This window comes from Syngnathus acus, chromosome 3, assembly GCF_901709675.1.
Source record: "Syngnathus acus chromosome 3, fSynAcu1.2, whole genome shotgun sequence".
Taxonomy (NCBI): Eukaryota; Metazoa; Chordata; class Actinopteri; order Syngnathiformes; family Syngnathidae; genus Syngnathus; species Syngnathus acus.
In genome coordinates, this window is record NC_051089.1 from 18,359,698 (window position 1) to 18,385,307 (window position 25,610).

At 44.4% G+C, this 25,610-nt stretch overlaps 1 protein-coding gene across 13 annotated transcripts in view; it reads left to right on the forward strand.

The window, feature by feature from the left end:
* Positions 1-25,610, forward strand: part of tpcn2 (two pore segment channel 2) — a 148,061-nt gene that overhangs the window by 43,344 nt on the left and 79,107 nt on the right. For 9 of the 13 annotated variants that reach the window (XM_037246663.1, XM_037246655.1, XM_037246658.1 and 6 more), the window contains exons 3-6: positions 1,980-2,056; positions 11,000-11,177; positions 12,188-12,304; positions 24,012-24,118. In XM_037246663.1, the coding sequence (XP_037102558.1) occupies positions 1,980-2,056; positions 11,000-11,177; positions 12,188-12,304; positions 24,012-24,118 (479 nt within the window). The remainder of the gene's footprint in view (positions 1-1,979; positions 2,057-10,999; positions 11,178-12,187; positions 12,305-24,011; positions 24,119-25,610) is intronic. The other 4 variants (XM_037246662.1, XM_037246660.1, XM_037246661.1 and 1 more) reach the window with 2 other exon arrangements.

Sequence of the window (25,610 nt, forward strand, 5' to 3'; positions counted from 1 at the left end):
TATATAATAGTTATTTGTTACATAATTTATATTTCGTTATATGGGCCTGTGGAATATTTTGAAGTGCAACCGCCGTCAGCGGCGCGCACCCGGCCGGCATTGTTGACATAAAGGTCAATCGATGGATTTAATGAATTGGAGTGACACAGATGGCTTTATGAACATGTTATTTATGTAATAGTTATTTGAATAACTCTGAATGTTACGTCAGGCCCGTTCTCAGCTCTTCGTTTGTGTTTGTCACGTTAGCATACCTATCGTTTCGCCTGTTGTTGCTCGTTCATGTCTGTTCTTGGTGTTGGATTTTTCCGAATAAATTTCCCCCAAAATGCGACTTATACGCCGGAGCAACTTATATATGTTTTTTTTCACGTCATTGTGCATTTTAAGGCTAATGCGACGTATATTCCGGAGCGACTTTTAGTCCGAAAAATACAGTATGTTTCATGAAGAGGTCATTAACGAGTACTGCTTTCGTATGAAGTGTTCTAATATTCATAAAACCGAGTTTGAGTCTAATCGGTGGATCAGGGTTCGTATCTATCGGAGGATTTTTCAACGAAATACGAGTAAGATTGTGTTCTCTAGGTCTGACATTACCTCTAAAATGCTTGTTAGCGCGGCGGGACGATACGACCATAGGAATTTGATAGTTAATATTTGGCAAACATGTAATATTATCTGGAACAGGCACCATTCCATCAGCGATACCGGTTAGGGTGGAGTGATTGGATTTGTCTACTACCTCAGTAGAAAGTGTGTCAATGTGTACTGTGGCACTATTCAAACTGTGACGCTCTAGTCTGCACAAGGAGCTATGTGCATGCTGGGAATCTACCCTAGCGCTAGTTAAATTTAACTTAACAGACTCCAAACCCATCCTAACAGGTGGCCTAGTCACCTGTGACCTGTCATGAATTGCTCAAACAGTAATCTATATTCCTTGAAAGAGTGAAGGCGCCTTCACGGTTAGGATGAAGGCCGTCCTTCCTCAGCAGGTCCTGGCGGCCCCAGAAGGAGGACCAGTTATCTATAAAATACAGCCCCTGCTTCTTACAGAAACCAGCCATCCATCGATTAAGGGAGACTAATCTACTAAACCTCTCATCAGTGCCTCTCCCAGGCAGGGGGCCAGAGACAAATACTCGATGCCGACTCATCTTTCTGGCGAAATCACAAGTCCTCACTATGTTTTTCTTTGTGATCTCTGATTGCCTCATCCTAACATCATTGGAGCCAACGTGTATCACTATATCCGAGTAGCTAGTGTTGTTGGACCTACGCTGTTGACTAGACCTATTGAGAGCCAGCTCCCTAAGATTAGCTTCGATGTCGGGTGCTCTGCCTCCAGGGATACACATTACCGTGGCTGGATTTTTAAGCGTGATGTTTCGGGTAATTGAGTCACCTATGACCAAGGTGCGAGAGCCAGTAGACCGAGATGGCTTGGCTATGCGTCTTAACTGTCTCATCGCGGTTAGCAAGCCACTTGGGGCTAATGCTAACTGGGCTAGCGGGCTGACTACAGTCCACATCTGTGTCCGCCACATCTACTGTTATCGCACTATTCTGCTCTAGCTGGCAGACACGTCCCTCTCGCAGGGACAACCTCTCTAAGAGAAGGTGCAGTTAGTGCACGAAGCCGAGCAAACCTCTTGATCTGCAGCCATACTTACGTGTCCGATGATCGACGGTAGACAAACAGCCACGAAGCCTCCGCTGAGAGCCAAACAGTGACATGGTCGAAAAGGCAGGGATTGACGGTCCGCGACTTTCAACAATAGTAAACTCCCAAAAGTGGAGTAAAAAACGTAAAAAGCGAGGGAAAAACTAGAAAAGAATATACAAATGTAGGAATGTAGATCGTCTCTCTAGTGACGCTGCGGCGCTCTACGTGGCAAACCGGAAGATTGAAAGTTGACAATATACAATATACATAATATAATATATAGTCAGAATGTTTATTTGCTTTCTTCCAGTATCGGTCCATTAACCACCGGGTGGATGCAAGATCACTTCGTCTGTATCGTTGGTACTACTCAAGGATATATCAGTGGTCAGTTCAAACCTTTTTACTTTGTTCATCATCTGTCATCATAGGATAACAACTGGTTCACTCCATTTAATTCAAACTCATTGGTTCTTTAAAACAACACTTATAACCAAATGTGCTTTACTGTGGTTGTTGAATATTTGCTAACACTAATCTCTTTTAAATTTGGACGATTTTCCAGTCAGTTGGCGGATCAGTTCTTCAGACACATCAGAGGGGTATTCTAGAAAGCGGGTATGTGAAAACTCTGAGTAAGTTAACCCTGAGATGAGGTAAACTCTGAGTTATCCGTTCCAGAAAGAGAGGTAATTTAAAATCCGGGTCAGTTACTGCGGTAACTTACTCTTTGAACATAACCTGCTCGCTGGCAGGTTTACCACAAGAGACCCAGAGTTTCTACATGTCTCCTCGCACACAAAGAAAGCGGTTGATTATGGATTAGCTGTTCATTCAAAATCCGATCGACATCGAAGCCGCAATAATTCGAAACGCTTTACATCGCGAGAGAATCTTCCGACCCAGATTAGAAGTTTTATCATTTCTAGAAGAATATCCTAGTGTAGTTGTACACTCGCCTGTCTTGTGTGTACCATGAGTTTGGCACCATGAGTTTAATTCCCCACATATGATGGTGTGCATGTGTGTGAGCGTGTGACTTAAAAAAAAAAAAAAAAAAACTGCATGTGTGTGAATGTGTGACTAAAAAACATCTCCAACATATCTCTACACACCGCGGACGAGCACTCACATCAGAGCAAACTTTATGCATAGCACTACATTTTTCAATTTATTTCTGTTGGCTGAGCAGAACTTAATGTTTGTTTTAAAATAGTATTTTAAAGAGTAGACGGCTCACAGTTAGGAGGCCAATCCAACAGGAGAAAAAAGGACTTGGAAGCAGGCATGATTTGCTAGTCTGTGATTGTGCCTCACTTTGATTTTAATTTAATTATTTTAAATGGACTTAGGCTATTTAACAAAGTCAATATTAATTTAAACTAAAATATTAATTCAGGGGGCGGCTCGGTGACACAATGGTTAGCACGTACACCTCACAGTTAGAAGGGTGCCAGTTCGATTCCACCTCCGACCCTCCCTGTGTGGAGTTTGCATTTTCTCCCTATGCCTGCGTGGGTTTTCTCCAGGCACTCCGGTTTCCTCCCACATCCCAAAAACATGCTTGGTAGGCCAACTGAGCACTCCAAATTGCCCCTAGGTGTGAGTGCGAGTGCGGATGGTTGTTCGTCTCTGTGTGCCCTGCGATCGGCTGTCAACCGGTTCAGGGTGTCCCCCGCCTACTGCCCGATGACTGCTGGGATAGGCTCCAGCACGCCCGCGGCCCCCGTGGGGACAAGCGGTATAGAAAATGGATGGATGGATATTAATTCAGTGGCTACTTCAAATCATTTAAACCCCAAACAAAATGTTTTCCACTGTCCTCTCAGTTAAGTCTACACTTACGCTTGACACAAACGCATTTATGTTTTATACATATTGAAGTCATTTAAAATGTGACACTGTAGCCTACACCAACACTCATTAAAATCCATCCATCCATTTTCTGTACTGTGCTTTGAAACCGGAGTGCCTGGAGAAAACCCACGCTGGCACGGGGAGAACATGCAAACTCCACACAGGGAGGGTTAGAGGTGGAATCGAACCGGCACCCTCCTGACGTGACTCCCAGTGCGCCACTGAGCCGCCCCCTGAATTAATATTTTAGTTCAAATAATATTTACCGTTTTTTTCCGTGTATAATACGCCCCCATGTATAATACGCACCCTAACAATGGCATGTTGATGCTGGAAAAAAGCCTGTACCCATGTATAATACGCACCCAATTATTTATTTATTTTTTTAAATTTTTTTTTTTTTCTCTTTTTTTTAAGTCCCAATGATCGTCACACACGCAGGGAGGCAATGGGTCCCATTTTTATAGTCTTTGGTATGGTCTTAACTAGGCTGGATGTATTTTTTTTGTTGGCGTTGATTTCTCCGACTGCCCGTAAAGGCACCACCGCGATCAGATGAAAAGAGAGGAAAGTGACGTGCGGACATGTGAAAAAGGCGGCTCTGTATGGGAGAGACGTTGAAGAGGAATAAAAACACCCTTGGAAACCAAAACTTGCCCCTCGTCGTGACTCGGAGCCGCAACAAATGTTTCGGATTTGTGTAGGGTACATTGTGACAGCAAACGAGCAGGTGATCGAGCAAGCGTCTGATACGAGAGCATTGCGTTCGTATGGAGCGTGTTTGAAGTGAACAGCAGAGACGAAAGGAACAAGGCAAAGTGTTGTGAAATAAAATATTACCTGTAATACGCATTTTGTTATTTGCTGATTGTATTAAACTATCACATTCATTGTCAGTCAAGAAGAGAAGAGGACTATTATCCCTTCTTTGACGAAATGACCAGAGCACAGTACAAACACACTATTGTTCTTTCGGTATTTATTCAACCCACATTCTTTCACAACATGACAAGAAGAGAACAATACATAAATCAATACTCGTACCAGTACCATGATTTTCTTAAAAAAAAAAAAAAAAAAAAAAAAAATTTAATTAAAAAAAAAAAATTAAAAAAGAATTGTACCCATGTATAATGCGCACCCCAGATTTTAGGACAATAAATTAGTTAAATTTTGCGTATTATACACGGAAAAAAACGGTACTTTGTTTAATAGCCTAAGTCCATTTAAAATAATTAAATTAAAATCAAAGTGAGGCGCAATCACAGACTAGCAAATCGTGCCTGCTTCCAAGTATTTTTTTCTCCTGTTGGATTGCACCTAAATGAAAATCAGATTTCATTCTGACTTAAATTCATAACTATAGGCTATGCTACGATCTTATGGGTAAATGTTCCATCAATGGAATAATACATTCAAACTTACGCATTGACTCGGGCAGCAATTTCCTCTCATGACGTCTCTCTCTCCTTCGCTGCTGCAGCCGTATTATATTTGAGGCAAAATATAAGTTTGTACTCGCCGTAGGCCTGCATAAGGACCTCCAACTCCATCGTGGTAAAATAAGGTGATCTGTTTTTCCTCAGTTGTCATGGTGACTCGTAGTATCGGGGCTCTATTGATGATGGCTTTTTATAGTGGTTGTGCACGCGCGTAACTCCAGGTTAACCTACTCAGAGTTGATTGAACTAACTCAGATCAGCTGTTCTGGAACCGAATACTCAGAGTCTCCCATCTCAGAGTAGGTCAACTCAGAGTTCAGGGATAGACTCAGAGTATGTTGAACCTGCTTTCTGGAATACCCCCAGTTGTAGAAAAGCAGCACTGTATCCGTGGTACATTTAAGTGCAAGAACAATCCATTCCATCCAAAATAAAACTTTAATTGTTAAACCTTCATTAACTGTGCAAGCAATATTTTAATATTTTAATATTATTGTCACACACGTACTCTGTGTCAGAGTTAAGCAGTCCTGTATTAACCATTTGAAAACGCCATTTGAACACTTTTAACAAATGTGTATATATATATATGTATATGTATATATAATGTAATTAGAAATGAGCAATGGTAATAAGTACACCTCATTTTTAACATGAACTGTCCCACAATACACAAAAATACTTAAAATTACATACGTCACATGTAATCTAATCTCAAAATGTTACATCATGACATACTGTACATACACACACATAACTGTCACTCACCCTCTTGATCACAAGAGGGTGCGTGACAAGCTATGTCAAGTATATGTCACAAGCATATCTCAGATAACCATTCTATGGCACCAGCCACAGCGGATGCAATTTATTTTTCAAACAGAAAGTTGCATTCCAACTGCCATCACACTCAAACACTCACTGAACAAAAATACGTACTTGAACACCATCTGCTGAGAGTGTGAGTGCTAATAAGTCATTTTCAGATCTGCAGATGCGTGAGAACCGCGTAAAAAAATGTATGCTTGTACAAACCGGATTCGGTTGAAGTTGGGAAATTGTGTAAAATGTAAATAAAACAAAATACAATGATTTGAAAATCCTTTTCAACCTATATTCAATTGAATACACTACAAAGACAACATATTTGATGCTCAAACTCATAAACTTTATTTAATTTTTCAAATAATAATTAACTTAGAATTTCATGGCTGCAACACGTGCAGTAGAAGTTGGGAAAGGGCATGTTTACCACTTCGTTACATCACCTTTCCTTTTAATAACACTCAATAAACGTTTTAGAAGAGAGGAGACAAATTCTCTTAGCTTCTCATGTGGAATTCTTTCTCTTCAGTTATTCAACAGTCCGGGGTCTTCCCTGTCGTATTTTACGCTTCATAATGCACCACACATTTTCAATGGGAGACAGGTCTGGACTGCAAGCTTTTACTTCGAAGCCACGCTGTTGTAACACGTGCAGAATGTGGCTTGGCATTATCTTGCTGAAATAAGCAGCGGCGTCCATAAAAAAGACGTCGCTTGGATGGCAGCATATGTTGCTCCAAAATCTGTACGTACTTTTCAGCATTTATGTTGCCTTCACAGAAATGTAAGTCACCCATGCCATGGGAACTAATGCACCCCCATACCATCACAGATGCTGGCTTTTGAACTTTGCGTTGATAACAGTCCGGATGGTCTCCTTCCTCTTTGGTCCGGAGGACACGATGTCCAGTGTTTCCAAAAACAATTTGAAAAGCGGACTCATCAGACCACAAAACACTTTTCCATTGTGCATCACTCCATTTTACATGAGCTCGGGCCCAGAGAACCCGGCGGCGTTTCTGGATGTTGTTCATAAACGGCTTTTGCTTTGCATGGTAGCGTTTTAACCCGCACTTACTGATGTAGTGACAAACTGTATTTACTGACAGTAGTTTTCTGAAGTTTTCCTGAGCCCATTTGGTGATATCCTTTACACACTCATGTCGGTTTTTAAGGCAGTGCCGTCTGAGGGATCGAAGGTCACGGTCATTCAGTCTTCGTTTCCGGCCGTGGCGCTTATGTGCAGTGATTTCACCAGATTCTCTGAACCTGTTGATATTATGGATCGTTGTTGGATTTGGTCCACAATTTGGGACGCGCGCTATCCGCGCCTCATGGCAAAAGCCACAGCCAATCACCTGTTCTCCAATTTACTCACTGCGTGCTCGTTTTATTTCTTCAGTTTTAGGAAAAGGCTAAGACACTGAAGCAGAAATTAGACTTACACAGGTTGGTTGAGTTCAATCACAATTCTTGTTAAGAAAGCTCTGTTTTCAGGAAAGTACAATACAGCGCTGGGCCTTTTGCGCGACCATGCTCAAGAGCAGAAAGTCTCCATTCAGAAAAGGCAACGTGCAAGGTTCTTTGGTCAGCTTATATTCAGGTGCACATGCCAGTGTGGGCCGAGTTTGATGGGTGATGACTCAGGGGGTGTGGCAAGTTCGCAGGAGAGTTTGATTCTATGGGAGTGGGTGCTGGTTCGGTGAGAGCTGGTTCCGTGGGCGTCGGTGCTGATTATGGGCGATTCGGTGTGTGTGGGGGCTGTTGTTTTCCATCCCGTCTTTCGGCCTTGGCGATCACCTTTGGTTGTTCATTCTTGGTTGTTTTTCTCCTGCCGCTCTTCCTTTGGCATCTCTACCGGTTTTATCTCGAAGTGTCTTTCCTGTAAACCATTCTTGCACATACATCCACTTTGCCCACTGTCGCACAGCGCCCATTCATCATTCTTTCAATTTTGTCATTTTGTACGGAATTATGTGAACTTTTGGCTGTGACATCATCAATTTGTTAATGTTCCCTGACTATGCAAAGTTCTTACTCACCACTTACCATTTATTTGTTTGTTTGTTCTTTTGACACTATCTTTTGACACATCTTTTCGTTGTTAGGCAAAACATTTCCCTCTGTCCAGAACGTTCAGTAGTAATCCAAAACTGGCGTCTAGCATTAATCAAAACGTAAAATATAATCAAGTACGGAACATTTTTAGACGACTTTGGCAGTGTCCGTGATTTAGAAAATCATCAGGCATGCATTAAACAGTTCCTTAAGGGTCATTAAGCTATTCAGGCAATATATCAAAAAACATTTGTTATTTCAAAGTGCACAGAAATACATATCAGATCATAAAGTTATAAAAACCTTTGTCCATTACCACCTATCAAAAATGTCTAGTTATGTCTTCTTTATTGATTTGGTGTGTAGGTATAATTATATGCTTAAAAGTTTTCTTTTATTGATTTAATATGTGAATATACTTGTCTGCTTATGTACTTTATTCAATGAGGTCTGAGCATATCTGTTTTTGTAGCTAGGCAGGACGTTTTGTATTTCGACCCCATTTCTTCACCGTAGATCAGGGGTCACCAACTCCGGTCCTCAAGGGCGCCAATCCAGCCTGTTTTAGGTGCAGCCCTGCAACAACACACCTGATTCAAATGATCAGCTCATCAGCAAGCTCTATTAAGGCTGATAGCGATCCTGATTATTTGAATCAGGTGTGTTGCAGGGGGGATATATCTAAAACAGGCTGGATTGGCGCCCTTGAGGACCGGAGTTGGTGACCCCTGCCGTAGATGTTGAAATCCCTAAATTCCATGCAATTTTGCTTTGAGAAATGTTGTTCTTAAACTGTTCAACTATTTTCTCATGCAGATGTGGACAAAGTGGTGAACCTCGCCCCATCCTTGCTTGTGAATGACTGAGCATGTTTGGGGAGGCTTCTTTTATACCCAATCATGGTACCCACCTGTTCCCAATTAGCCTGATCACATGTGGGATGTTCCAAATAGGTGTTTGATGAGCTTTTCTCAGCTTTCTCAGTATTTTTTGCCGCCTTTTCCAACTTCCACTGGATGTGTTGCAGCCATGAAATTCTATGTTAATTATGATTTGGCAAAAAAACAATTAAGTTTATCAGTTTGAACATTAAATATGTTGTCTTTGTAGTGTATTCAATTGAATATGGGTTGAGAAGGATTTTCAAATCGTTGTATTTTGTTTTTATTTATATTTTACACAATTTTCCAACTTCAACCGAATACGGTTTATACATAGGTATACAGTAATCCCTCATTTTTGGCTGGGGTTACGTTCCGAAAAAAAAACGTGATAGGTGAAAGGTGAAGTAGAAACCTTTCTTTTTTTTACCATTATTATAACAGGTATAACATTGAAACCCAAGGACAAAACTTGTTTTCAGGCCCAAGCATTTGTTTAACAAAGAGAAGTAAACTTTTTCTTCCAGATAACTACAGTAATATAATCATTTTAATCATCAGTATGTATTATATAGTGCGCCTCTGTGGGCTGACTCCGCTCTGTAGTGTCTTTTTCATCTGAAGCCATAACAATGCACAGTGAAAAAAATCCGTGAAGCAGTGAGGCCATGAAAGGTGAACCGTGATATAGCAAGGCATGACTGTATTATTAACTTTGCTCCTTAAACTGTACCTCTGGACGTCCCACATTGAGGTATTGCTGGAGGAAGAGATCAATAATGTAAAGTTTGGTCAATATCTGGTGTCCCCATTTTTGTGTCTGGTCTATTTGCCAAAATAATACTCCTCTACCCTTAATGCACAACGCCATGTTGGAACGGGTGACGTCTTGCTGTTGACGTCCCTTTCACCACCACTTCCTATTGAGTGGCCAGATTGCTTGCCTATGGATTGAAATTGTTTTTTTTCACTAAGTGACTTTGATATTTTCACTACATGATTTTGATAAGCCGCCATATGTGAGAAAATGTTCACTGTACGCCAGGCAGGACACCGAGCAAGCTCCTCAACAATGCTGCCGTGCTCCCGCTTCCTTGTTCGGCTTGAGATGTCAACTAAATCCACATGGCCCGGACAGTAGATAACATCTGGTTCGAACGAATCGGAGTAATTCTCCCAATTTAGCAGCATCAATATTGACAAAGGTTCGTAAATATGTCATTGAAAAGCCGCCGCACAAAAAAAAAAAAAAAGCTGAGTGGCTGCAAGCTCGTACTAGGTGCCGCTATCGCAGCGCCGCCGCTTTCTTGTTTGTTCGGCGTGGCCGATGTTGTGGACACCAGACTTTCCATTATTGCTCCCTGTCCCCAACAAGACCCCAATGTGGGACCTCCACAGCGACACTTTAAAACTCCAGGCATTGATTAAAAGGCTTTAAGCCTTCGCTGACAAAAACAGATGCACTTTGTGACATGTTTAACCGTTCAAATTGATTATTTAGGCTTGAACCTTGGTGTGAAAAAACACACATTCTAAACCTCTGTTCATTTTTCAAAATTTCCAGACAGACGAAAAAGGTTGACTGAAATTGTAAATTTCTTGAAAAGATTTATCGTGTCAAAATCTTGAAACCATCTAGAACAGACTATACAGCAAGCAAGCTATGGGACAGAACAAGGAATCAGCCCAACAGAAATGTTATTTCTAGTGACGTTGAAATAGCCCTCATCATTAGCTTGCACCAGTCAATTTGGTAGCTCAAAAAAAACACCTTACCCAGAATGCACAGCGCTACACGGAGATCTGCAAGTGACGTATTTATAGTGGATATTGTTCTTCATTTTCCATATTTTAACCTTACAGAATAAGTGTTGCAAAAAGTTAAGACGCAAGCAAAACACCCATAGAGAGTTAAATACAAATTAAACGTTGAGATCATCATTTATGCTTGGCCCTCGGCAAACGTTCCAGCTTGGGCCCTTTGCAAAGTTTATTGCCCACCATGATCTAAGTCAAAACTGTACAACATTTGGGGCATTGCTACTACAATGTACCACCATAGCTACACTACAGCTTTCCCCCAAAATCTTTGATGTGCACTAGCAATAGCAATAACTGTGTGTAAAATAAGCAAATTTATTAATCTGGTTTGTAATGTCCATCAAATCCAATAAATCGTATTGAATGTTTAATGTCAGATTTACAGTTCATTTGTACCAGTCACTTCAGTTTCAAGTCTCTGTAATCTATTATTCATACCCATACAGGACCTTAGGCCTGACCATTGGAGTGGTGCTGTTGCTAGCTTTTGTGGAGCGGCCATCTTCCCTTTCTATAACCTCTGACTCTCGATATCGCTCTCCACCCTGGGAGCCTCCTTGCGGTTTCACTGAGAGCATTGAGATAGTCTGTCTTATCATCTTCACTCTTGATCTTGCTGTTAAGGTACATGCATTCAAACATTTCTCACATGACAGCATATAAAATACAGTGGTACCTCTACTTAGGAACTTAATTGGTTCTGCGATCAGGTTTGTAAATAGAAATGTTTGTAAATAGAAGCAACGTTTCTCATAGGAATCAATGTAAAAGCAAATAATGTGTGCCACACTATCCCAAAAGTCACACTTTTGCCCTATTACTCTGTGTAAAACACCCCCTAAACCAAACAAGTTTTATTTTTTGCTTTTTCAAACCTTTATAACAAAAAACAAGTGTCACTTTATTCTTGACCGCCTAACTTTGCTTGGGGAGGGGGGAACCTGTTCTAGTTTTCTACACTTTGTAAAAATACCCCTGAGAAGTCAGAAAAAGTCAGGCTAGTAAATTATTGTATGCTTCCACATGCTCCCTGCAATGTGGTCACGTGCTCGTCATTACCTTTTGGTGGAATTAATGAGTTTTCCGACTGTGTGGGTGGTCATTGAACGCACCTCGCGCAGAACGCGAGTGAGAACTTACAAAAAAGAAAAGAAAAGGAATCGAGCGTGTTTTTATTGAAAACAAGCTGGTACTGTCTGCCGCACGGCAACAGCTTCTACCTTTCACTCATTGCGCGCACACTTCTGCAACAGGGGATACAGATTTTCACAATGTATACTTTGTCATGAGCCCGACCATATACATGCATTCGCCATGCTCCTTTATGATTTCGAGTTTCATATCTACTTATAGTCTTAGGAGACATACTCAACTACACTACTTGTTCTATACACTGCTAACGCGCCGAGACAAACGGGGAATGGCAGAGCAAAGGGGACAAGACTGGGACGTCGGTTCGGAAGTCGAAAACTGGTTCGTAAGTAGATACAAAAAATAGCAAGGCTCCTTTTCGTAGATGCAAAAAAATCGCAAGGCTCATTTCGTATCTCAAAACGTTCGTAAGTTTATGCGTTCGTAATTAGAGGTACCACTGTAAGTATAATCATGCTTCTCTTTTTTTGGTTCACTCTCAGAGCTACTTAATTGGCTGGGATGAGTTTAGAAAGAACAAATGGCTGATGAGCTATACCATTGTCACTTCCGTCTCCATCATTGACTGGGTGTTGTCCATCAGCATGGTCTGTGATGAGGTGAGAACGAGTTTCTTCATACTTCCTGTTTTGCATTTACTGCTAATGAGCTTGAGCACCTCTCTCGGGGCAAGATCACAGAGGATAGAGAGCTGGTTTTCATGGTTATTCCACCCATGCCGTTCTGGTAATGGTGAACATATTTTTTGCTCTATAGCAGTGGTTCTTAACCTGGGTTTGATCGAACCCAAGGGGTTCGGTGAGTCGGTCTCAGGGGTTCGGCAGAGCCTCCACCGCGGAGGTCCGAACACACCTGATTTATCGTGTAAATTCATGATGACGCATATCTGAATTCGTCTCGCAAAGGCAACAGCAGAAGTCATACTGATTTGCAGGTATGTAATTTGTTGTGAGTTCATGCATTGTGTTGGTTTTGTTGTTTGAACAAGGTGATGTTCATGCACGGCTCATTTTGTGCACCAGTAAAAAACATCTGTCTTCAATTTGAAAATAATTATTTTATTTTTCACTTAAGAGGGGTTTGGTGAATGCGCATATGAAACTGGTGGGGTTCGGTACCCCCAACAAGATTAAGAACCACTGCTCTAGAGCAAGACAATAAATAGCAGCTTGATAGTTTGCCCCTTTGTGTGTGCAACCTAAAGCATTTGTAGTTGGCGGCAAACTGAACTCTGTTAGTGCTCTTGCTTCGAAACACACTGTTCCTGGCTCCATTCACACATTTAATAATAATAATAATAATAAATTATATTTATAACGCACTTTACATTCGGGGGAATCTCAAAGTGCTACATGGCAGATAAAAAACAAGAAAACAAAACAAGGACAAGTTTAAAACAACTGGACGACAACCAAGATATGAGAGAAATTACGGAAATGCTAAGGTAAAGAGGTGAGTTTTAAGTCCAGTTTTGAAAGAGTCAGTGGATTGGGGTGCTCTTAGGTGGTCGGGGAGGGAGTTCCACAGTGTAGGGGCTGTATGGCAGAAGGCCCGGTCGCCCATGGTGCGCAGCTTGGTTTTCGGAACGTGGAGAAGGTGTGAATTGGATGAGCGGAGGCTTCGGGTGGCAGGTTTTGGGGCAAGGAGTTCTTTGAGGTATGGGGGAGCATGTCCGAGGATACAATGGTGAGTGAGGAGGGCGATCTTATAATCAATTCGGAATTTGATGGGGAGCCAGTGCAGAGAACGGAGGATGGGTGTGATGTGATTGCTTTTCCGCACCCTCATCAGGATCCTAGCAGCGCTGTTTTGAATGTACTGAAGCCTCTGGAGGCTCTTGCTAGGGATCCCGATGAGGAGTGCGTTACAATAGTCTAGCCTTGAGGAGACAAAGGCGTGGACAAGTTTCTCAGCATCCGTCAGGGTAAGTGTAGGGCGGAGTTTGGAAATATTTCTGAGGTGGAAGAAGGAGGTTTTGCAGATGTGTTTTATGTGTGACTCAAGGTTGAGTTGAGGGTCCAGTTTCACACCCAGGTTGGTGACAGTGGCTGAGAGGGGAATAGTGAGACCGGCGAATAAGATGCTTGTTATTGGGCAGGTATGGATCTGATGGGGAGTGCCAATTAACATGGCTTGGGTTTTGTCACTGTTAACTTGCAGGAAGCTGAGATTCATCCACGCCTTTATCTCCTCCAGACACAGGGAGAGGATGGATGAGGGAGATGGAGAAGGCTGGGTTATGGAGGGCGGGGGGTCAAGTTTGAGGTATAGCTGGGTGTCGTCCGCATAACAATGATATGAGATGCCGAACTTCCTGATTATATTGCATTTGAAGTCCTGTCCATCCAGTTTATTTACCATATATTTTTTTCCTCAGTGCAGTGTCATCCATATCAAGGCTGCTTCAGAAGTCACAAAAGGCTTTAATGAAATTCACTCGTTTTCCCTTGGCTGAAATGAAATGGTCATTTGTCTTGCAGATCAAACATTTCAGAACCATTGGTTTCAGATGTTGACCATATTCTCATTGGCAAAGAACCAGTACTATCTGGAAATGAAATTCAGTACAAGTTTATTCAAAGCTAAAATTATCAATATTTTCAGTGAACCTTCTCTAATGTTAAACAATCCAGAATTATCTCAACTGTTCATTACCGGCGGCACTGATAATCAAACATAATCAGCCCAATATTTATTGCATATTTATGTGTTTATTAGAAGTGAATGGTTAAATTTTTCAAATGAATCACAGGTAGTCACACCATTTTTTCTACTTAGTTATTTTTATAGATCTTGTCATCCATAAAACTAATTAGACAATGGGTGACTACCTAAAGGGGACAAAACCCAATTTGGGTGGATTAAGTTCCCCATCCCACACACATACACACTAGTTATTTTTGACAATATTTGGTTGGCATACGAGCAATCTTTGTCTAAATTGTTTACGTTGTAATCTTTACAGGTTACAGTGAATGGTAGGCAAACAGCTGATGCGTCTCGGCAAGTAGCGATGTTTAAAATTACAAATCTGCTACAGCGCCGTCACTTAACAGTGAGCGATAATGGCGTAGTAGATGCAATTATACTTTCAGAAATAGCGAGTGCCAACCAGTCAGATAAGATGCCGCCAACGCTGAACAACCATGAGACATCCATTCTTAAAAATGCCTTAGTTTTTATATTTTGTTTACCTTGTGAGCGCTTGAGGAACCAGGAATACATCCGCTCTCCATTCTTAAAATCGGCTTAGTTTTTATATTTTGTTTACATTGTGAGCACTAACTTAGAATTTAAAAGAATGAGTAATGCCATATGTGTACAGCGGAAGTATGTCGTGATTTCGACTGACAGCAAACCCAGTCTTATTTATACACATCAATGTCCTGCAAAATATTTGTCATCAACTAATTGTGAATGTAAGAAAATATCCTGGCATTTATTTTCCTTTTTGAAAGCGGGTGTTCTACGTGAATAAGTAACAGATTGAAATTATATTTGGGATGTTTTGCAGTTCAAATTAAGTTACTGGATAAAGGCTTTCAAGGAGGGGACTTGGTGACTTCATGCTAAGGAACAATCTAAAACATTATTTAGCATGCAAAAGACATTACATAATAAAACATCATTAAATCAAATCATCTTTTTTGTGAGGTGACCTTAAATCTTCCCTGTAATTGTGAAACGTGCCGACTCTTTGAGTCTGTGTTTAAAGGGACTGAGGCTCACTGCTCCACCTGAAGGCTGCCGGACTTGCCCGCCGATGCTTTGAAGCCATTCACCTCTGTGAACACCAACTCTTTCCATTCTTCCTCAATTGTGATTGTTCGGATTATTGTTAATAGTCAACAGTCAAATTATTAACATCTTTTTTTTCTTTATTCTTTCTGTTTCTTATAAATGGCTTCTCAAACACAGCCTACGTTGTTGCACAGCGGGCACTGGACTTATTTTCATAGTAAATAATTCATATAAAGGGGGTGGGATTTAATAAGTTTTACTTCTTAATAGTAAAATAATAATGATACATTTTATTTGTAAGGCACTCAAGTTCGCCGAACACACATAAAACAGCAGGCACATTTAAAAGAAAAAAAGAGAGTCTAAAAACAAAGAACATCTGCAGCAGAGTAATAAAATTAGACAAATGCCTGCCTAAACAGGTGGGTTTTGAGGTGGGATCTGAACAGTTGGATGGAGTCAATGTTTCTGATGTCCGGGGGGAGGGAATTCCAGAGGCGAGGGGCAGCGCAACTGAAGGCTCTGGCCCCCATAGTTTACAGATGAAATGGGGGGACAGTGAGGGTGATACTGGAGGCAGACCTGAGAGACTGGGTCGGAATGTGTATGTGAAGGAGGTCTGACAGGTATGGAGGGGCGAGGTTATGGATAGCCTTGAATGTGTTGAGGATTTTATAATCAATGCGCTGTTTTATGGGTAGCCAGTAAAGTTGGTATAGAACGGGAGTGATATGATGGTAGACAGGGGTTCCGGTGACAATGCGAGCAGTAGCATTCTGGACCAGTTGCAATTTAAGGAGGAGTTTGTGAGGGAGACCGACAAGGATGGAGTTACAATAATCCAGATGAGAGGTGACGAGAGTGGACTAGGATAGCAGCACTGTGTGGGGTGAGTGATGAACGGAGGCGATTAATGTTACAGAGGTGAAAATAGGCAGAACAGATAGTGTTGTTTATGTGGGTGCTGAATTATAGGGTGCTATCGAGGACGACACCCAGGCTCTTTGCCTGAGGGGAAGGGGAAACTGAGGAGGTGTCAATGGTGAGTGTGAAACAGGGTTGTTTGTCGAGAGAAGCTTTGGAACCTATGAGGACTACCTCAGTTTTCTCACTGTTTAGTTTAAGGACGTTTGAGGTGAACCAGGATTTAATTTCTTGAAGGCACGCACTGAAGGAGGAGGGTGGGAGGCTGGAAGGGGGTTTTGAAGAGACGTAGAGCTGGGTGTCGTCCGCGTAACAGTGAAAATTAATGTTATATTTACGGAAAATCTGACCAAGTGGGAGGAGATAAATGATAAATAGGAGGGGACCAAGGACGGAACCCTGGGGAACACCAGAGGACACGGGGGAGGGGTGAGATGTGAATGATTTTAACTGGATAAATTGAGAAAGTCCGGAGAGATAAGAGTGAAACCAGTGCAGGGGTGTGTCAACCAGTCCAATAGAGCAGGGGTGGCCAACCAGTCAGAGACTAAGAGCCACATTTTTTTACTGTGTACCGCAAAGAGCCACAAACCCCCCCTCACCCCCCCCCCGAAGCGAAGCGAACACACAGCGTTTGACGTCCCATTACCAACCCCCCCCCCGAAGCGAACGCGCAGCGTTTGACGTCCCATTAACACCCCAACCCCCCCCCCCCGAAGCGAAGCGAACGCGCAGCGTTTGACGTCCCATTAACCCCCCCCAAAGCGAAGCGAACGTAAAAGAGCCGCATGAAACCCGGCAAAGAGCCGCATGCGGCTCGCGAGACGCGGGTTGGCCACCGCTGCAATAGAGGCTAGTCTTCCTAGGAGGATGAAGTGAGGGATGGTGTCGAAAGCTGCACTTAAATCAAGAAGAATGAGTATGGATATGAGACCAGAGTCGGCTGCAATCAGGAGATCATTGGTGATTTTAATAAGGGCTGTTTCTGTACTGTGTCGAGGGCGAAAACTGGACTGGAACTGTTCATATAGATTATTATTAGTGAGGTGGGTGTGGATCTGTGATGCAACGACTTTTTCAAGAATTTTGGAGAGAAATGGCAGGTTGGAGATGGGACGGAAGTTACTGAGGATATTGGGGTCTAAGCCAGGTTTTTTAAGAGTTGGTGTGAATGTAGCAGATTTGAAAGATAGAGGGACAGAACCATTCTCACTTTTTCGAATATACATATTTATGTTTACCATTATTTATCATTATTATTTATCATTATGTTATTTATCTGTTTGTACAGAGGCTATTCGAAATAAATGAAATCAATCTTGGACAGAGGTCTTCAAGAATGTACCTGGCCACCTCTCCACTTAAAATCAAGTCTATGAAGCCTATAAAGTCTATAAAGCATTGTAGTGGTTAACTCTGACCACTTAATGGCAGAGTTGCTCTTGCTGGCTCATAGAGCGGTGACATAAACTGTAAGGCCAGTCCAAATGGGAGCACAACGGAGAGTGTAGTTGTGGAGTAATGGAGGAAGAAGTCCGAGAGCGAGACAAAATGGCAAAACGGAAACAATCGACTTTCAAGTAGCTTACAATTGAACAAACTATTGCTCTTCGTGAGTGCGGTAGAGCAAAACAAAGGAGCAAATTTAGAGGAGATGGCTGTGAGTACGCAACAGACACGTAGTGTGAGTGGCAATTGGAGTTTGCAAAACGGAAGCGATCGTCTTTCAAGCAGCTTACAATCAGGCAAACTAGTGGGAGGCAGTTCACATCCAAACAGCAGCTCTGGGAGGCTATTTTGACATCATGCAAAGAAATGTAAGCAGAAACTCTCAAAAAACTCACAATTTCAATGTATACATGAATCGTAAAGGTAATATCAAAGAATTTTAACGGGTCGTGTTAATAACACAACACAATATTAACATGTACCTTGGCCTGTTAGGATGTTTTTGATTGAACGAGCTTTTGATTCAATGAATGTGATCTCTTAATGCTATAATTCAACAAATCACCATTTCCAGTTTTTTACAACCTATAACATGTTTTGAAACGCTGCTGTGCATTTGGAATAGTGCATTTTGAGTTTTCTTTATTTTTGACAATGTACTGTTTTCATTGTGAGGTTTGTTCAAAAGAAATTGATTTATACTGAAGAACTGATCCTAGACTTCCACAAACACAGGAAAGACACATCCCCACTGATCATCAATGGGACCTGCATCGAAAGGGTCACTTATTCAATCTCCTGGGCGTGCACATCTCCGATGGACCTCCTGGACTGTCAACAGTATAGCGGTGGTGAAGAAAGCCCAACACCGATTCCAGCGGGGACATTTTACTAAACAACCATTAATAGCATTCTTCCATACTAGATTCCGGTGTGGTATGGTGGGTGCACCATTGTGTCAGCCATGACAGCCCCACAACATCCAGAGCCCTTAAGAACTCCGGGCGGATCTCATCCACCCCCGGAGCCTTGCCACTGAGGAGTTTTTTAACTACCTCAGTGACTTCGACCCCAGAGATTGGAGAGTCCGCCTCAGAGTCCCCAGGCCCTGCTTCCACAATGGAAGGCGTGTAGGTGGAATTGAGGAGGTCTTCGAAGTATTCTCCCCACCGACACACAACGTCCCGAGTCGAGGTCAGCAGCACGCCATCCCCACTGTAAACAGTGTTGACGTTGCACTGCTTCCCTCTCCTGAGACGCCGGATGGTGGACCAGAATTTCCTCGAAGCCGTCCGTAAGTCATTCTCCATGGCCTCGCCAAACTCCTCCCACGCCCGGGTTTTTGCCTCAGCAACCGCCGAAGCCGCGTTCCGCTTGGCCATCACCTGTCAGCTGCCTCCGGAGTCCCGCAGGCCAAAACGGCCCGATAGGACTCCTTCTTCAGCTTGACGGCATCCCTTACCGCCGGTGTCCACCAGCGGGTTCGGGGATTGCCGCCACGACAGGTACCAGTGACCTTACGGCCACAGCTCCGGTCGGCCGCCTCAACAATGGAGGCGCGGAACAAGGTCCACTCAGACTCAATGTCCCCTGCCTCCCCCGGGACGTGGGAAAAGCTCTGCCGGAGGTGGGAGTTGAAGCTCTTCCTGACAGGGGATTCTGCCAGACGTTCCCAGCAGACCCTCACAGAGCGTTTGGGTCTGCCAGGTCGGACGGGCATCTTCCCCCACCATCGGAGCCAACCCACCACCAGGTGGTGATCAGAATCCAAGATGGCGGCGCCCCAGTTGGCCGCGGCCGCGACGGCTCTCAACAACCGACGAGTATTTTCACAAAATATGTCGCCTAGGACACTACAAACAACACAAAGTTTAGTTTATCCATCCAGTAGATTAGTGTATGATCGCCAGCGCCTGCTGGAGGTACGGTCATCAAGTGTTTTCGGACTCGTAGCCACAACTACCCTAGTCTGTTTACGTAGCCTCGGAGTGCTTAGGGCGCTAGCCCCAGAAGCTCACGATGCAGCGGGCTCGCCGGGCAGCACACGCCGGAGGAGGAGTAAGCGTAGGCGGTGTGACCGGCTGCGAAAGCGCGGCTGTCGAGGTGGGCTAACGGCTAAGCTTAAAGCTAACCCCTACAAACCGCCGCTTCCATCCATCTTCCTCTCCAACGTCCGCTCACTGGATAATAAAATGGACCATCTACAACTGGAACTCTCTTCAAAGAGGGAGGTTAGAAACTGCTGCGCTCTCATCCTGACGGAGACATGGCTGAACTCATCAATACCGGACAACGCCGTTAGCCTGGAGGGGCTCGCTACATTCCGCGCCGACAGAAACAGCGAGCTAAGCGGTAAATCCCGAGGAGGTGGGCTGTGTGTCTACATCAACAACAACTGGTGCAAAAATGCTAGATCTGTCGCCAGCTTCTGCTCTTCGGACATCGAGCTTTTGACTGTTAACTGCAGACCCTTCTACCTGCCCAGAGAGTTTACTGTTGTTAGCATCACGGCTGTGTATGTGCCTCCTAGCGCTAATACTAAAGAGGCCATGAGTGTTCTCTATCGGACAATCAGTGAGCTGCAATCCACGCACACAGAGGGTGTTTTCATCATTGCTGGGGACTTCAACCAGGCTAACATGAAGACTATTCTCCCTCATTTTTACCAACACGTGGATTTTCCAACTCGGGGAGAGAACACTCTGGACTTGGTTTACACCAATATAAAGGATGCATTCAGAGCAGCCCCCCGCCCCCACCTCGGCTCTTCAGACCACCTATCTGTTATGCTAATCCCTGCATACAGGCCCCTGCTGATCAGAGCAAAACCCACAGTGAAGCAGGTGAGGGTGTGGTCTGAGGGGGCCATGGAGGCACTCCAGGACTGCTTTGAGTGCTCTGACTGGGACATGTTCAAATCAGCAGCAACATATGACAATCAGATCGACATTGATGAGTACGCCATGACTGTGTCAGCCTACATCAACAAATGCTCCGAGGACGTCAGCACCACTAAGAACATCATCACCCGAGCCAACCAACGACCCTGGATGACTGAGGAGGTACGTCATACGCTACGAGCACGGAACTCAGCCTTCAAGTCTGGCGACAAGGAGGCACTGAGGACAGCGAGAGCCAACTTGAACCGTGCCATCAGGCTAGCGAAGCGAAGCCACAGTCGGAAAATTCAGGATTTTTTCCACGACGCCAATAACACCAGGAGTATGTGGCAAGGCATACGGGCGATCACGGACTACAACTTACCCTCCCCCCGGTGGGTGAGGTTGATGCTGACTTCTTAAATGGTCTAAATAACTTCTTTGGGCGTTTTGAGGCACTAAACAGCACTCCTGCAGTTAAAACTGTTCCCCACCAGGAAGAGGAGGCCCTCTGCCTTGACTCAGCCGACGTGTGGAAGACTCTGAGAAGAGTCAACCCACGTAAGGCCCCAGGCCCCGACAACATACCTGGGCGGGTGTTCAAGGAATGTGCAGGCCAGCTGGCTGGTGTCATCACAGACATTTTTAACATCTCGCTGGACCAAGCCAAAGTGCCAGTATGCTTCAAGGCTGCCTCCATCATTCCGGTGCCGAAGAAACCTCAAATCACCTCATTGAATGACTACAGACCTGTGGCACTGATTCCCATCATGATGAAGTGCTTCGAAAGGCTGCTCAAAGAACACATTGTCTCCAGACTCCCCCCAACATTCGATCCGTTCCAGTTTGCCTACCGGCAGAGCCGCTCTACTGAGGATGCCATCTCCTCCGTTCTTCACCTGAGCCTGGCTCACCTGGAGGAGAGGAACACCCACGTGCGGTTGCTCTTCCTGGACTTCAGCTCAGCGTTTAACACCATCATTCCACAACATCTGGTGGAAAAACTGGAACACCTGGGCTTCAGCACCCCCCTTCGAAACTGGCTGCTAGACTTCCTCACCAACAGACCTCAGTCAGTCCGGGTCGGACAGAACACCTCAGATGTCATCACCCTCAGCACAGGCTCCCCTCAGGGCTGCGTCCTGAGCCCCCTGCTGTTCACCCTGATGACACACGACTGCGCCCCCAGGTTCACCACCAATCACATCGTGAAGTTTGCAGACGACACAACGGTGGTGGGCCTCATCAGGGACAACAACGACCTGGACTACAGAGAGGAGGTGGAGCAGTTGGTGGGCTGGTGCAGAGAAAATAGCCTGATCCTGAATGTGGAGAAGACGAAGGAGATCATCGTCGACTTCAGGAAGAACCAGCCTCACCACGCTCCACTGATCATCAACAGCTCAGCTGTGGAGGTGGTCAGCAGCACTAAATTCCTGGGAGTCCACATCACAGACGACCTCACCTGGACTGTGAACACCACAACACTGGTCAAGAGGGCACAGAAGCGCTTGTACTTCCTGCGGAGAATGAGGAGAGCCCACCTGCCCCCACCCATCATGAGGACGTTCTACCGAAGCACCATAGAGAGCATTCTGACAAGCTGTCTCTCGGTGTGGTGTGGAGGTTGCAGCGCCTCCGATTGGAAGAACCTGAGGAGAGTGGTGAGGACAGCAGAGAGGATCATCTGGGCTCCTCTTCCCTCCATTCAGGACTTGTCATCCCAGCGCTGCGTGTCCCGAGCCCGTAATATTATCAGTGACCCATCACACCCCCACCATGGACTGTTCTCCCTGCTGCCCTCTGAGAAGAGGTTTCGCAGCATCCGCTGCAGGTCCACCAGGTTCTGCAATAGTTTTTTCCCTGCTGTCGTCAGACTGTTGAACATTCAAACGTAGCATTCCTCTGCACACTTGTAAATACTGCTTTTGTCTCCTGCACTGTTTACATACTTTATCACTGCTGCACTTTGTACTTTATACTTATCTTATTTCATATTTTTATATAGAATGTCACTTTTTAACCAGCCGCAATACCACTACATTGTTGAAAGCCGTATGCAACGAAATTTCGTTTTGTGTACACCTAGTGTTGACAAAATGACAATAAAGTTTGTCTAAGTCTAAGTCTAAGTTGACAGCTCCGCCCCTCTCTTCGCCCGAGTGTCCAAAACATGCGGCCGCAAATCCGATGACACGACTACAAAGTCGATCATCGAACTGCGGCCTAGGGTGTCCTGGTGCCAAGTGCACACATGGACACCCTTATGTTTGAACATGGTGTTCATTGTAGAAAATCCGTGTCGAGCACAGAAGTCCAATAATAGAACACCGCTCGGGTTCAGATCGGGGGGGCCGTTCCTCCCAATCACGCCCTTCCAGGTCTCACTGTCATTGCCCACGTGAGCATTGAAGTCACACAGTAGAACGATGGAGTCCCCAGAAGGAGCGCTCTCCAGCACTTCCTCCAGGGACTCCAAGAAGGGTGGGTACTCTGAGCTGCCGTTTGATGCATAGACACAAACAACAGTCAGGACGCGTCCCCCCACCCGAAGGCGGAGGGAGGCTACCCTCTCGTTCACCGGGGTGAACCCCAATGTGCAGGCGCCCAGCCGGGGGGCAATAAGTATACCCACACCTGCTCGACGCCTCTCACCGTGGGCAACTCCAGAGTGGAAGAGAGTCCAGCCCCTCTCGAGAGGGCTTGTACCGGAATCCTAACTGTGCGTGGAGGCAAGACTATGTCTAGTCTGAACTTTTCTGCCTCGCACACCAGCTCGGGCTCCTTTCCAGCCAGAGAGGTGACATTCCATGTCCCAAGAGCCAGCTTCTGCAGCCGGGGATCAGACCGCCAAGGTCCCTGCCTTTGGCCGCCGCCCAGCTTACACTGCACCCGACCCCTTTGGCCCCTCCCACAGGTGGTGAGCCCATGGGAAGGTGGACCCAAGTTTCCTTTTCGGGCTGGGCCCGGCCGGGCCCCATGGGCGAAGGCCCGGCCACCAGACGTTCGCCTTCGAGCCCCGCCTCCGGGCCTGGCTCCAGAGGGGGGCCCCGGTGACCCGCGTCCGGGCGAGGGAAAACGAAATCCATTTATTTTATTCATCATAAGGGGCTAGTGTGAGCCGTGCTTTGTTTGGCCCCTCACCTCGGACCCGTTTGCCATGGGTGACCCTACCAGGGGCATGGAGCTCCAGACAACATGGCTCCTAGGATCATAGGGGCACGCAAACCCCTCCACCACGATAAAGTGACGACTCACGGAGGGGAGAAATCAACATATTAAGTAATGTTTTATTTCTTCTATCATTGGTCAGAAAATGAGAGTCAGAAGATTTTTTCGACCATTCTTCCTCTTGCAAAACTCATCCCTGATGAAAAAAACACTGAAGTGCATCAGGAGAACTCTGCCAGAGATTGCAAGGTATTGACTTTATTCACATTAAACGACATCAAGTTTTGTTAGCAACTAAGCTTATGACCAGCCTCGGTTTTCGAACGTCCCGGTTATCGAACAAATTGGTATTCGAATAAAAAATTAGAGATTTCTTTGCTTCGGATGTCGGACGAAATTCGGTTGTCGAACCTCGCAAGATGAGCCGAGAGGACCTGCATGCCAACTGACTCCGTTCGTTATTACGTTCTCGTTACTCTGAGGATTGCATCAACTCTAATCATGCCTCCAAAGGAAGCAAGTGGGAGCAGTAAAGCCATCCTAAAACACAAAGACGCTCCTAAAGCAATGCGACAGTGAGCGCCCGGCGCGCTGCGGTTGCGCGATCGGACCAAATTAAGCTCCCTGCGCACTGAGGTCCACTTAAATTTTTGAAAGTCCATTAGGACTTTAAAAATATTTTCTAAATTTTAGCGACCGCTCTGTCACAATAATGCGACCAGCGCGGTGCAGTTGCGCGGTCGGCGGCGCGCTACGGTTGCGCGTTCGGCGGTGCGCTGCAGTTGCGCGATCGGACAAAATTAAGCTCCCTGCGCACTGATGTCCACTTAAATTTTGGAAAGTAGATCAGGACTATAAAAATATTCTCTAAATTTCAGCGACGGATCTGTCACAATAATGCGACCAGCGCGGTGCAGTTGCGCGGTCGGCGACGCGCTACAGTTGGGCGTTCGGCGGTGCGCTGCAGTTGCACGATCGGACAAAAATGCGCAAATGAAAAAATGCTTTAAAAAGGCGGGTTTTTTGTTTGGAACGGATTATCTTTTTGTCCATTATTTGTAATGGGAAAACATGATTTAGAATTCGAACAATTCACTTCTCGAACAGCCTTCTGGAACGGATTGTGGTCGAAAACCGAGGCTCCACTGTGTATGTATGTGTGTGTATATATATATATATATATATATATATATGTGTGTGTGCGTGTGTGTACATATAAATATATATATATATATACCGTAATTTTCGGACTATAAATCGCGTTTTTTTTCATAGTTTGGGTGGGGGGGCGACTTATACTCAGCAGCGACTCATGTTTTTTTTCACAAATTTTTACTTGATCATTAACACATCACTTACTTACAAGTATAGTTGACCACTTCACATGTTATTTTTAGTATAGTTGATCACTTCACATGCTTTGATATCTTTATCTTGAACATATTCAAAACGTGAAAAATAGAGAGAAAAAATCAAATAAAGTAATTAACACTTTAAAGCGCCATATCCTCTGGACATGTCCTCTGACATAAAGGACGAGAAATTTGATCGATGGATTTAATGATTTGGAGTGACACAAATGGTTTGATAATATTGTTGTTTATGTGATAGTTATTTAAAATATAGTTTATATATCGTTGTATGGGCCTGTTGAATAATTTGAACTGCGGCGCGGCACACGGCATTGTTGACAAAGGACGATCGATAAAAGACGAGAAATTTGATTGATGGATTTAATGAT